This window comes from Spinacia oleracea, chromosome 3 (assembly GCF_020520425.1).
Source record: "Spinacia oleracea cultivar Varoflay chromosome 3, BTI_SOV_V1, whole genome shotgun sequence".
In the NCBI taxonomy this organism is placed as follows: Eukaryota; Viridiplantae; Streptophyta; class Magnoliopsida; order Caryophyllales; family Amaranthaceae; genus Spinacia; species Spinacia oleracea.
In genome coordinates this window covers 5,224,448-5,237,886 of record NC_079489.1, presented here as the reverse complement: position 1 = coordinate 5,237,886, position 13,439 = coordinate 5,224,448, and the positions used below count along the sequence as shown (strand labels likewise).

At 34.7% G+C, this 13,439-nt stretch overlaps 2 protein-coding genes across 2 annotated transcripts; one reads left to right on the top strand and one right to left on the bottom strand.

Moving 5' to 3' along the window:
• Window positions 1-4,763: 4,763 nt before the first annotated feature.
• LOC110783050 (uncharacterized) lies at window positions 4,764-5,912 on the bottom strand. The gene has a single exon (XM_021987344.1). The coding sequence runs from the start codon at window positions 5,910-5,912 to the stop codon at window positions 4,764-4,766; it is 1,149 nt and encodes a 382-aa protein (XP_021843036.1).
• A 662-nt stretch (window positions 5,913-6,574) lies between these two features.
• Window positions 6,575-12,784, top strand: LOC110783022 (uncharacterized). Its single transcript, XM_021987321.2, has 6 exons — window positions 6,575-6,821; window positions 6,932-6,985; window positions 8,584-8,657; window positions 9,442-9,559; window positions 10,472-10,530; window positions 12,145-12,784. Exons 1-6 carry the CDS (start codon window positions 6,711-6,713, stop codon window positions 12,221-12,223), a joined length of 495 nt encoding a protein of 164 aa, XP_021843013.1. The 5' UTR covers window positions 6,575-6,710; the 3' UTR covers window positions 12,224-12,784.
• The last annotated feature ends 655 nt before the right edge of the window (window positions 12,785-13,439 follow it).

The window sequence follows — 13,439 nt, the reverse complement described above, 5'->3', positions numbered from 1 at the left end:
ATCGAATACAACTACCCGATTTGACTGGCTAATGACTCGGACGATATTACAAGTAGGGTACTCGTACTTTTTCTAAAAGTTAACAAATTTTCCTTGCAAAAGCAATGTATACTATTTAAAGTGATATAGTTAATCACGACTGTGCATCTTGATTAGCTTATGAGCCAATAATAACAAGAGTAATGGTATACAATAATCAAAATTGAATGCGTGAGCACGAGTAATTTGTAAGACATTTCACACTTTTTTAGTGTCACTAGAGTTTTTAAACATTGAACTAACATATATTAAAGCTAAACAAAACGAAAGTGAGAAAAGGCAACATGCCCTCAATTTAGCCAACTACAGCCATGCGCTTTTTTAGTATATCAAAGATTACATGGTGATTTTCACGGGTTATGGTGTTGATTTTGGGTTAGGCTGTGTTTTTCCAGTTGGTTGAATTTTGTTATGGGGGTTGAATAGTAAGGTTTGGCGGATGGTATGGTTAGACTAGTGAGGCTGGTCCAGGGATAGTGTGAGTGATTGAGTCAAAGTTGGTTAATGTATGCATTAATTACAAAGTACAAATGTGGATTAATAGTTTAATAATTATGGTCGAAAATCAATTAAATTACGGAGTACCTGTTAAAATATCAATTAACACCACAAATGTTTGAACATCATCTCCAATATTTAAAATTAAACTTGTGTTTGGCCCCAACAATTCCCCGAGTTACTAATTTGAACATCATATCATGGTGTGAATTATGTAAAAAGTTAATCAGTACTTCGTATATAATATTCTCTTTCTAAAGAAAATTCACTTGGATGTTTCAAGTTATATGTGCAATAAAGATGATATCCAATAGTTGGTTAAGATAGTGAAACACCCACTTTTACATGTGATAGGTTTCTTGTTCGAATCTTATTGTTCCAGTGATGAGAAGGTTCCATGTGGCAAGCATACGTTATTAGACATGTTTTTCAATATACTTTTTCCATCTTCATGTCCCTTCCATCCCAATAAATATCATATCCCTCCCTCTTACATCCTCACACTATATAATCACATCCATAACTTAATTCTTTTTGAATTTCCATTCAACTATTATCTCTTCTTTGAAAAAAATATTTACTATTTCCTATCTCTTTTACTCCTCGTGATCATTTTTTCAGTATTTATTTGCATTCTAAGTAATGGATTCCTAATTATCTTTTTTTTTCCGATTATTATACAAAGTACTAACTTAAAAAGTAAAAGTTTGTTATAAATATAAAAAAAATCAAGGATCACAATCTTAAAACTAGCTATCATTGCAACAATAATTAAGTGACAAATAGTTTAAAGCATCAATACAAAGTCTTTATCCAATCTAGTAGTATAAAACTTTTCGGTACCACTTCTTTATTATAATGGTGTTACAACCATAATCGATTTATGATGATTCAACATCTTTATTGTTAGCGTGAAAAAAAAAAGGTGAAGAAAAAAGTGAAGAATGAGGAGAAAAAAAATGAGAAATTGGAGGGGAGAGATAAAGTCTATAAAGAGAATGAAGAGTGAACAAATGCACACAATCGAATGAGACGAAGGAGATACTTTTTTGAAACTATAATTTTGTTTTTGGCGACTCAAATGCATTTTTTTTTAAGCTAGATGCACACGGTCGAAGGAGACTGGAAAGCTACCTTCTTGGAACTGCAACTTAACTGAATATTTTATCATACCTTTTAAATGGAAAAAAAGTTTTCTTTGTGCGGAAATTGAAATACTAAACTGCCCCATACTAATTGATAACAAATATTTTAAAATAAGAATGAGGTAAATTACTAAACTGTCTCTACACTCCATATTATACCTAATCCTCAATTCCTTTTTCCTATTTATTTTATTTGTTTAGCCCCTTATTTTTCACAACATAAAACATTATCATACCAAATTTACCCCTGAGATCTAAAACTGTCTCCTTTTTTAGACACTCCTAGTTGATCTCAACTTCTTAGAGTATTTGAAATTTTCACAAATCTATGCTATACGAAACTGTTAGAGAATAATAAGTACTCCGTATTGCACTATTTCTGTTATTTTCTAAATTTGCACACTTTGACTTTTAAGTTTTCTGACCCAAAACTTGAGCATTTGTTAATTATTGGTAAAACAAAAATTAGAAATATTTTTATTTAAAAACTACTCGGGTCTATTGAATCGAATCTAACAATATCTTACATGACTACTTATATTTTAAATAAATATCCTTACACATCACGTGAATAATTGCAAGAGATAAAGTACGTAATTTTATATAAAAGACGTAATAAGTGTCTCTGTACCTTTCTATTAAACAGAATGACACAAGCCACTTATTGGTGCAAAATTTTCCCACTAAAAACCATATTCCTAAAAGTGTGTATGTACATTTGATTTTAATATTCTATCATTTTTTACTAACGGTTTATGTATGGAAAAAGTATTGGTTTATAGATTAGATAAAATAGACACCACATAATATTTTTTTAAGAGTACTTTAATAATGAAAACTATAATACTATACTAGCGTAGACCTCGCGCAATGCATGGTAAATTATTTCAATAGTAATATGTAACTAATTAAAAAAGCTTGTGATATTAGAAAAAAGTGAAAGTAAAAAGGGTGTATGTAAAAGCATAAATTCAAAGTGTATAAAATAAATATTCAAATAACTAAATTTGCGTATTACAATACAAATAACGATTATAGTTGTATACTTGTATGTAGATCCATATACAAAACTTAACCAAACCAGAATGACCGCCCCAAGACTAACTTTTATCATAAAAGATAGACTCGAAAACTATTTTCGAAAATAGATAACCCGAAAAAGACCCGGGCATAATTGAGTTAGTCAAATAGTTTGAATTGAATACAATTTTGATAAATGGACATCTAATGTTAGTCTGCTTACCTTATTTTTTTGTCAATTAACATCCGTATTCACCATGCATTATTAACAGTTGACTAACGTTAGAAGTCCATTTCATCAATACTATTTAAATTTGTTATCAACTTAAAAACTTAAAATAATACAGAAATAGAATCAAATTGTAAAGGAAAGAATAATTTGATTCATCTTTCCCTCCAATAATATTTTATGTAGTTACATTTATGGCAATTGAATTATATTTTTATTTCATTTATATCTTAGTTTCCTAAAAAAAGTAATGTAATTTTTTTAAAAGTTAAAAGAAAAAGAAGTTTTGGCGGGAAAAAAATGCACCAAAAAATGACACGTGTCAAGTGTCTGTGTTTACTATAATTAATGTGATAGATAGATAGATTTTGAAAATATTATAAAAAATTTGGTTTATAGATATGGCAACAATAAATACCAAATCGGTATATTAATAATGAAAAATATATTACTAAAATATTTACATTAAATTAGCATATCGAATACTTTCTTCAATTAACATAGTAAATATGTAACCTTTTTAAAACGTAGTACATAGTAGGACGTAAATTATATAGTAGATTATAAAATGAGTATGTTCAATTTTGGCTTTGGGGGGCTTGATTCGAATTAATGAAATGCCTAACTTCCCCCCCCCCCCCCTCCCCCCCCCCAAAAAAAAAAGAAAAAAAGAGTATGTTCAAGATTTATTAAAGATGTAGTAGGATTAGGGGGAAGTATTCAGTCAAATGTTTTATAATAAATGGTCAAATAATAATTTTAAATTATTTTACGTGCACGGAACTTAACCTATTTGTTTAATTAAGTTTAATCCATGCGAGAATATTTCAGAAAGGTACTTGATGGGCCCTAAGGTAGTCGTTAAATAACAAAGGGCATCCGCACAAGTGATACTATATTTTTGTTCACTTTACTCAATCCTATGACACTATATAAAGGTATAATAGACATGGGGTGAGGTAGGGGTCGAACTCTCGGGGAACAAGTGTTTTCCATACTAGCAAGACACATGTAGCTACTAGCATACTTCACTTAAACAATAATCAATTGTTGATTTGTTTGCACAACTTGTCACTAATTGCACATATGGGGTAAACAATAATAAAGGATGAGACTAGGAAAGAGGGATTTCACCTAATATAACTATGGCAAGCACGATTCTTATACTATGGATCGAAACATGAAAAAGATCTATGCAGTATGCACCCAATAAGTACGACTACGAATCAACCGACCATTAATTAGTTTATACATTTAAAAATTTAATTAATAAATTTATTTACTAATTAATTTAAGTAGTGCATAGCAGTAAATAGTAGTTGCGGTACATAGCAGTAAATAGTAGTTAATTGCGGCACATAGCAATGTGTCATTTAACGTATACTCATTTTTTATTTCCCTCAAACCAATTGTATGTTGGTTCAGTGGTGATTGAGACTGAACTTGGTAAGGAGCACCGCGTATTCGATCCCCCGCAACAATAATTGGGAGGAGACTAGAACCTATCCACCCAAAACTCGCCCCGAATCTAGATTGACCTTAAGGGTGAACCGGGTGGTAAAAAAAACAAACAAAAATTCCATTTCCCTCATCTTTTTTTTTTTTTACGCAAAGACGAAGATATTATATTATATTATATTAATCGTGAAAGCACAATGAAATCTTTACAAAAGCTACGGGCAAAACGCCAAAAACTTGTAGCCCGTAATCACAAAAACTATTAAACTTACAAATCCTAACTTCTATCCCAAAAACAGTTCCCCCTCTCCTGACTATATGCCCATTAACTGATTTCATCTAAAGAAGAAAGGAGGTTCACTAAAACACCCAACTCATTCCTTAACATTTGACGACTCTCCTTGCTGCACATCCGGTTTCTTCTTGACATTGATCAACTGGGTTGTGACTTTGGTGGGGATTGTACCAAACATGATCTCTGGTGTTATTGTTGTGGAGGGTGCTGCCTCTGGTGGTGGTGGGAGCTCCAAATCAATGAGCTGTGTATGGCGTTGTGCTCTAGATGAAGTTTCACCCATCTCCTTCAAACTGTCTTTTGCTTGTTTCAGCTGTGTCTGATACACCAAGTCTGTGAACGATGGAGGGTTGAGAAACACTTTATGACCCAATGCCATAGATATTGCATATTGTCCCATACAATGTGCAAGCTTGTTGAACAACCTGGGAAGATGAGAAATTGAAAACGAACTGAACCTTGTCATAAGACAAGCCACATCTTTTATAACTGGAGCTAACTCATGATGATAATAATCTTCCATAGCTGTTAACAACTTAATCAATAGTTCTGCATCAGTCTCCACTTCCAACTTCTGCACCCCATAATCCAGTGCCATTTGAAGACCTTCCCTTAGTGCATACAACTCTGCTGCCAGTGGAGTGATGGCATTGTATTTACTTGCAAATCCAATGTACCAGCTCCCTGTTTCACTTCTAAACACACCACCACCCCCTGCTTCGTCTTTTTCTTTCCAACTGCCATCAATGTTAAGTTTCAGAAAACCAGGAGCTGGAGGCTTCCAAGCTGGAGCCTTCTGCAACCAGTTACCTGCAACCTTATCCTGCACCATGGAGTTAGTTTCCCTATAGTCCAAATAGAAAGCATTATAAACAGAGAATGACTTGAGCATTTTCAGCTCAAAAACTGCTCTATTACGAGCCTTCCAAATATGCCACACAGCCACTATAAAAACAACTTTCCAGGCTGTGCTTAAACTAAGATTGTACTGCATCCATTGGTGCCAATTAGAGTTGAAAAAAGACTGTAAGCACACTTCCTTAGCAGCTGAAATACGTTGGAAAATAAAATTCCAAAGGATGCTAGAATCCCCACAGTCTCTAAACAAGTGCAGATGAGTTTCTGCATCACAGGAGCATCTGCAGCATTGTCCAGAAATGGAGTGTATATATTTTGATAGACTATCAGCAACTGGCAAGATTTGGTGAACACAATTCCATAACAACATTCTATACTTAAATGGTGATGGAATTTTCCACAAAGATTTCCAAGAAACTGTATTAGAGCTAATAGAGAAATGAGAAAGGGAATTACAAAGGAGGGAATAAGCAGATTTAATACTAAAATTTCCATTCTTTGAATCTATCCAAGTGTAGAAATTTTTTTCTTGAGACACTCTGGCCAATGGAGTAGCTAGAATATCAGTTTTAATAGGATCAGGGAGAATATGCGCCACTCTTTGAAAATTCCAGTCTCCATTTTTAATAATATCACACACATATAAATGTCCCACTGCATCCGGTATATCCCTATTTATTACTTTGTATAATGGTTCAGTTCCGACCCCATTTCCCTCATCAAAAATAAATAATATGCCTCTTTTTTCTTCTTCTTAGACCAACTTAAATGGTTACAAAATGAACCTGCTCACAAAAAAATTGAGCATGTGAGCAGGTAGCCCACCATTGGTACAACAATGACATAATCAGCTGTTAAAACCTTGTAGCTATTTTGGGCTACATAGCTCAAAAAAAATATAGCTCAAATAAATAAATTATTTAAATTAAAAATTATAGAGTGCAACAAAGTATTGTAGCCCACCAATTTGATAATTTGTAGTTTTAATCAATTATAATACAAACTTAGCCACAACATCTTATAGCTCACCATTGAAGTTGCTGTTATTTTTCTTCTCTTATTCTCTCTCCTCTCTTTCGGTTCATGATAAAAAAAAAAAAAAAAACAAAACAAATTAAGCACGCAGCAATGCAGTAGAAACTAAACCCAGAAAGAAAACAATAGCAAAATGTGGAAATCCATTTTAGGGGGAGACGATGAAGAAGAACAAAGAGATGAAGGCTTCGTTGACGATCAAACAACCAATGATGATAATTTTTGTGCTCTTTCTTACACAGAGGTTTCACATTTCTTCTTAGTTATCTTTGATTCATCAGCTTTCTACTCCTTTTTCCTATTTTTTTCCCTAAATTTAACTGATTTCACTGTAAATTTTGATCCTCTCCTCAGAGAATTTATGGGTTTGCTGCTTGTTTGATCGCTGGATTTCTCTTTATATTCCTGGTATGTAAAAACCCTTGATTTTGTTAGACTTAATTTTCAACAATTTGGAGTCATCTTCCTTTTTTTCTATCTGGTACCTTACAACCTTGTGCATTGTTCTGGGATTAATATTATGGAAATTTTTTTGGTAAGTAATTGAAGCATGTGATTTGTCTGAAGAAAGTCAATAGCTGTATGAATTCAAATTATAAGTTCTAATTTGTGTGTGGTATATTAGGCATTAGATGGTTTTGGTGACATCTGGTACATAATGTGTGATTAGTTGATTACCCTTTGTGTTGAATAATATTCTTAGATTTAAGGTAGTAATGTTGGGATTTTCGATGAATTTGATATTGTAAGGGCCTAAGGGGCAGTCGAGGAACTGATTACTACAATGATATTGTAATGAAGTGTATAATGATTTCAGCAATGAGGAAACTGAAGAATCTGTGCTGTATATTAGCATTAGCCTTAGCAAGGGGTATTTTTGTGCCTTAATTGATCCTGTTGTACCGAGCGGTTGGATGGTTGATTTTGACCTTCATCTTCTGTCTCCCTATGGAAGTTTATATGGGATTCATATGCTTCTCCTGAATGTAATGCATATTTGGAGAACTGTGTGCGTTTGTGTGTGTATGTGGGGGGGGGGGGGGGGTGGGGGGGTGGGGGGGAGGTGTACCGAGTGACTATCGACTAATTAGAGTGAGAGACTTTCTGAAGCGACTCAAGCAAGGCAACCAATCTGATTGGGAAGTGCATTGGTATATTCTTTTTTTTTTGGAGGGAAATAGTGATATAATCTCTTACTTAACAATGAACAGAGCAAACCATGATGAGAGGCGGTGTTTATTTTTATGACAGATTATTTTTGGTATTGCCTAACATGTAGGAATTAGTTGAGTGACATCGTTTCTGTATGTGATTAGATAGAATGCAATTGTGTGGGCCAAAGATGTGCTCCATTTTTTTGTTTTACCCATTTTCTTACCCCATCGAGGAATTTAAGATACGATTATACGAAGTATATGATCCCCTAGGAATTTGACTTTGAATTCAAAGGTGTTACTACCTGCTGCCTACATAGGGAGGATTGTTTTCTCTACAATGGATTAGCAAGCTTGTAAATTTGGTGTCAAGAGCTTTAGTGCTACCGTAATTACTGGCATGGTGTCTTTACACAATCCGTCATAAAAACATAACAGTTTCCTGGGGAAGTAACTTACAATAGAAAGAATTGAAATGTTTCTTGCTCAGAGGGTTTTATTTTCTTTAGTACAAACATACTTAGCAGCATATCCCAAATTTGTTTCCTCTTGTTGCTTTCTATAAACCTGCTGTATCATGGATTTTTCAGGATCATGACTAATTTAGTTTGATTATATCCGCATCCTGTCCCTATCTGTTGATCAAGAACCAAATGAATTTTAAACTATAATGTCATATAAACAAAATTGACCAAAACTTCTTATTCCTAGAAATATCTATGTCATTTGAATGGTAGAAACTTTATCTTTTATATGGATATGATCTCAACAACTTTATGTAGTTATTCATGTAAATCAAGGTAATTTATCTTTTTTGCTTCCTAAAGTAGTTGGTGTTTGATTTTTTGGCAGTCAATGATCGTGTTCGTAAGGCCCATCAAGTTTGCCCTACTGTTTACTTTTGGGAATGTATTGGCTGTTGGAAGGTAAACGTGTTCTTTCACTATCTGATACCTACTTGTTGGAAATTTCCTTGTCCCTTCACTGTTTGGAACATGTTAGTTGTTGTAGGGTAACGAGGATTTGTTTGTTTATTGATGACACCTCTAATACTTATAGAGGCGGAACCACAGTCTCTCAGTAGGTCCACTATGGGTGTATTGGTTAGCTTAGATGTATAGGCATATAAGAAAAAGATAAGCAATAGTTCGTGGTTCAGTGGTGAGAATGTTTGTACTTGTAAGTTGTAAGTGGAGAACTTCGGCTCGAATCATGCTAGTTGATTTTTTATTCTTTTTAATAATTATTTTGAATGTTTAGTGTCTATGACTTGCAACCCGCATTTCAAATCCACGTAAATTTCTTTTCTCCAAAAACTTAATACTTCTTATAGCCTGCAATCCGCAGTGCATGACATTCTTATAGCTCAAGGCTTAAGAAAAATCAAAAGTTTTCATTTCTAAAACAGTTAAAAATGAGATGGTAATTATGTTATTAAGAATGATTGTTAACTTCTGTCCATGCTTCTCTATTGATTCTTCCCTGCAAAATGTCATGTTTGCGGACGAAGAGTCTTTTGCTTGTGCAATCAGCCAACCATTGACGTTAATTATATGATATCCCGAGGTGGCTTTCAACTTACAGATACTCCATATTATATTACTAAATATGAATAACCTCTGGGGAAGCCACCATGTCCATTAAATTCACCTTTTCAAATTATTCAGCACATTGCTTGATCTTATATATCATGATCCTTTTGTGTGGCAGTACAGCCTTCATCATTGGACCAGCTGAGCAATTAAGAAAGATGTTTGATCCTGTCCGCGTTTATGCAACTGCTGTCTACCTGGGATGTGCAGTTTTGGCTCTTATATGTGCTATTTTGGTAAGTCCGCATCAACTAGGAATATCTCTCTTTTGTGGGTTCATTGGGTTTGTCAAGCATGTTTCACATTCGAAGTGGAAGCCTGCACAATTTCATCTTCATCTTCCTGCAGCATTAGTAACTTTTACTTTAAGGCTCCGTTTGGTAGGGTGTAAAACGTTTTCATGGAAAATGATTTTCCCCTTTTCAATCATTTTACGATGTTTGGTTTGGCAAGGGATGGAAAACCACTTTTCCACCTTTTCTCCTTTCCTCCCTCTCCCTCTCCCTTCTTCCCTTCTTCCCCTCAATCCTCACCATCTTCTCTCATTTTCTTTTAAGGAACCAAACAAAGGAAAACTAGTTTGGATTTGTGTTTTCCCTTGAAAATTGTTTTCATGGAAAATCATTTTGCACTGAAAATGTTTTACACCAAACCAAACGGAGCCTAAGAAGAAGCTGTCTTAAGATATGTTGTGAAGTGCTTACTTAATCTCGAAAGTTGTTTCCTTCAAATCGCTGTAGGCATACTTCCAATCTTCCATGACAACATTTAGTTTTTTGTTTCTCAAAAATTGTAGAAGCCTGCATGGCTCAAGATGAATGGCGTGTGACAAAGATACAACAGTTTATCATCTGCTCGTAACATTAACACAGTGGATTTGTGTACCACTAATTTAGTAGAACGATTGATGATGACATGTATCCTTTATGATGTCTTGATGATATTCATGCCAGATAGTTACTGATGTTTACCACCCATTAACCCATTTTAATTCTGTGGCATGTAGACTGTAGGGTCTCTTCCTTTTTCTGGACTTCTTTTCAGGCATTTATGTGTCAAATATTTTGTTCCCAATTCTTTTAAATTTTTTAGAAGATGTAGAAACCTATGTTATGATCTGATTTGGCAATCTTCTTTGGCCTTTGCAGATTCACAGCAAGGTTTTAACTCTATTTGCTATGATATTTGAGATATGTGCTCTCATTTGGTAAGTTCTCTTGTGCACTGAATTTTTAAGGTTTTGTCTCTGTGTGTTTACCAGAATTGTGCATCCATCTAATTACCTGATTTCTTAAAAGGATGATGGGATAAAGCTACATACATCTTGACCTTTATAGACGTCAATATATACCAGACGTCATTGGACAATCCACATTTTGTTTTTATGAGTTATGATTGTGCCTTTCCATATCCATAAGCCTTAATATTTGCCAGTGACCTTTGTTCATGATCTGTACATGCGCATACATAATGTGGACATAGCCTGTTGCTGATGAACATTTTTAGACTTGATTAAGGCTCCTCTTTAAGTCTTCTAGGTAAATGATTAGGGATAAGGAATTTAAGAACAACTTTCGAGTAAGATGGTTGGATGCTGAGCTGGATAGGCTTTTAAATGTGTTTTAGTGGGCATGGTCTCTTGGATTTTTAATTGAATATGCCGATAAGATGGGTGACCACTTTGAGCATGCTGATCACTAAGCTGGGTAGATTTTTGGTTTTGTTTCACTGAAGTTTTCACTAGTGTACAAAGGTTTATTTCTTCTAATTTTGTTCTTCTTCCCCCCCTTAAATAAATATGATTTTTTAAAAACTTACTCCCAGAAAAAAGAAAAATATATGCTGTAACTCTGTAAGTGGACAGTTGGTTCTATTATCAGATACGGAGTAACAAAGAATTGATGTCAAGGTAACAATGGGAGAATAACGAATGCTATCAAAGATAGCAGTGTCAGTATCGGAAACACGGGGTAGTTGTGCCTCCCTGTATGACTTTTTTTCTTTAGTTATTAAGGACACCATTAAGTTAACCTTTAGGGATATTCGATTAAGAATTAGAACCTATGTTACTCCGACTCTTCATTTTACCTCAAGTACCTGTGTCGGATCCTCGACACTCCGACATGGGTAGGGACACTCCGACACTTCCTTTTTTACTTAAATCCTGATTCTTTTTCACAATTTAGCCGAGTCGAACACTCGGACACATACCCGTGTCCGACACTAGTACCCGAGTCCAAGTAACATAATTTAGAAGCACAGCAGATTCAACTTCCATGTGATACGAGAATCCGGACCCTCAGTCAGCGCCATTCATCGCAGATTCACTGTGTCAATGTCTAGGATAGAGCATATCAGTAACATAATAAGAGCTAGCAGAGGAGTATGAAATGATTAACCACCTTCGAGTGATGGTTGTTCTTTACACTGTACAAAATTCATAAAAAAGACGAGTGAGGGTATGGGAAGAGATTTACTGTGTAGGTGGGTGTTTGAGGAAAGCCTAGCAGAAGTTGGACAAGAGCTCTTAAGTGCACGCCTTTGCTGATTTAATTTGTAAAACTTTCTTTCTTTATTTTTATTTATTTTTTTTTTTGATAAAGAAAAGTGAACAGAAGTTAGGATAGTCTTCTCTCAAGACTAAAACTTTATAGTAGTAGCAAAGAAACTCTAGCCAAATTCTAAATGGTGACTGTTGAAAGAAAGCTTTCCTATACGAACTCTTTATCTGACTGTTTCCTTTTTCCTGCTTTATTTGATCCTAATAACTTAAGTTGCTGCATGAATTGCAAAACCAATCATTTATCTCGCTGTGTTTCAGGTACAGTCTAAGCTACATTCCTTTCGCCAGAAGAGTAATTTCTGATGTGATGGTCCGCTTCCTCGACACTGAAATTTAAAAGTGTCACCGTTTCATCACTCCTCTCCACTCAATTCACGACTTCACTTGGCTCTTTCAGTTCTCTGGTGTGATAACCGATTCAACCAGGTTCATACGGTTCCTTTTCCAGTCGCTTTCCTTTCTGCACATTACACCAATTCTTTATATACGTACAGTTTTCCTGTAAATTCCCCGTATATTTTTTTTCTTGTTGAACTGGGTAGGAAAAGTTCCGACTGATCAATCTAAGCCAATAAATGTTCCTGTCATCCCGTGTGCTATATCGACACTGACTGACGTGACTGTTTACCGCTGTTACCTACAATCTTGTGATGTTGATTCGCAACAACCTTAATCCAGTCTGCACCACCTACCCCAGATTGGCTGCCGAAAAGTTTTACCTGTATTTATTTTATGTATATGCTGTTTTTTATGAGTACTTTGTTCCGAATTCTTTGGAAAAAAAAAGGATGTATGCGTGCCGTAGTTGCTTGCTTATTAAACAAAAGGACTCCATCTTTGAATTCTATGGTTATTGATGTTGATTTCTGGAATTTTATATGAGCCTGGTTGTGTGTTATGTTCCTGTTTTACATTTGATTTGGTCGGATAAGAAGATATGGTGGAAGTACACGAATTTCTTGCAAGGCATCATCATCAGTTTTTCAACCCGACTCTTTTGACTCGTGTTTTTTAAGATTTTCTTTCGATTAGCAGTTTAGTTATTTGTTAATCATTTCAGGTTGTTGGAGTAGGTCGGGAATTTAACAAGTGATTACTGTATAACGCAGTAAGAACGGAAGTTAGAACTTGAATTAGGAGTCTCTCCTGTTTTTTTTCATCCAAATTTCATCTTCGGAATAAAACCCCTAATCCAGCCAAATAAAAACAAAACGATGGTCCTATGTTTTCCCTATCATACAAATCTGACTGTTGTGTTTTGAAATGTTCCCATCAGTTTACTGGAATAGATACACAGCATGCATCAATGCGCTAGACTGGAAAGCCTAGTATAACCAATCTTTTGGTCTAACCACATATAGGGATACAAATGAGCCGATACGTTCATAAACTACTCACAAACAAGCTGGGTTAAACTCGGTCGAAATTCGTTTAAGTTAATACAGAGTAACAAGCTTGAACAAAAAAAAAATAAGCCCGTTAAGTAAAGGAGTCAAGTTCAAACAATTTCGTGCTAGTTAATGTCCGTAAACACTCGTTTAAGTGTTTTTTGT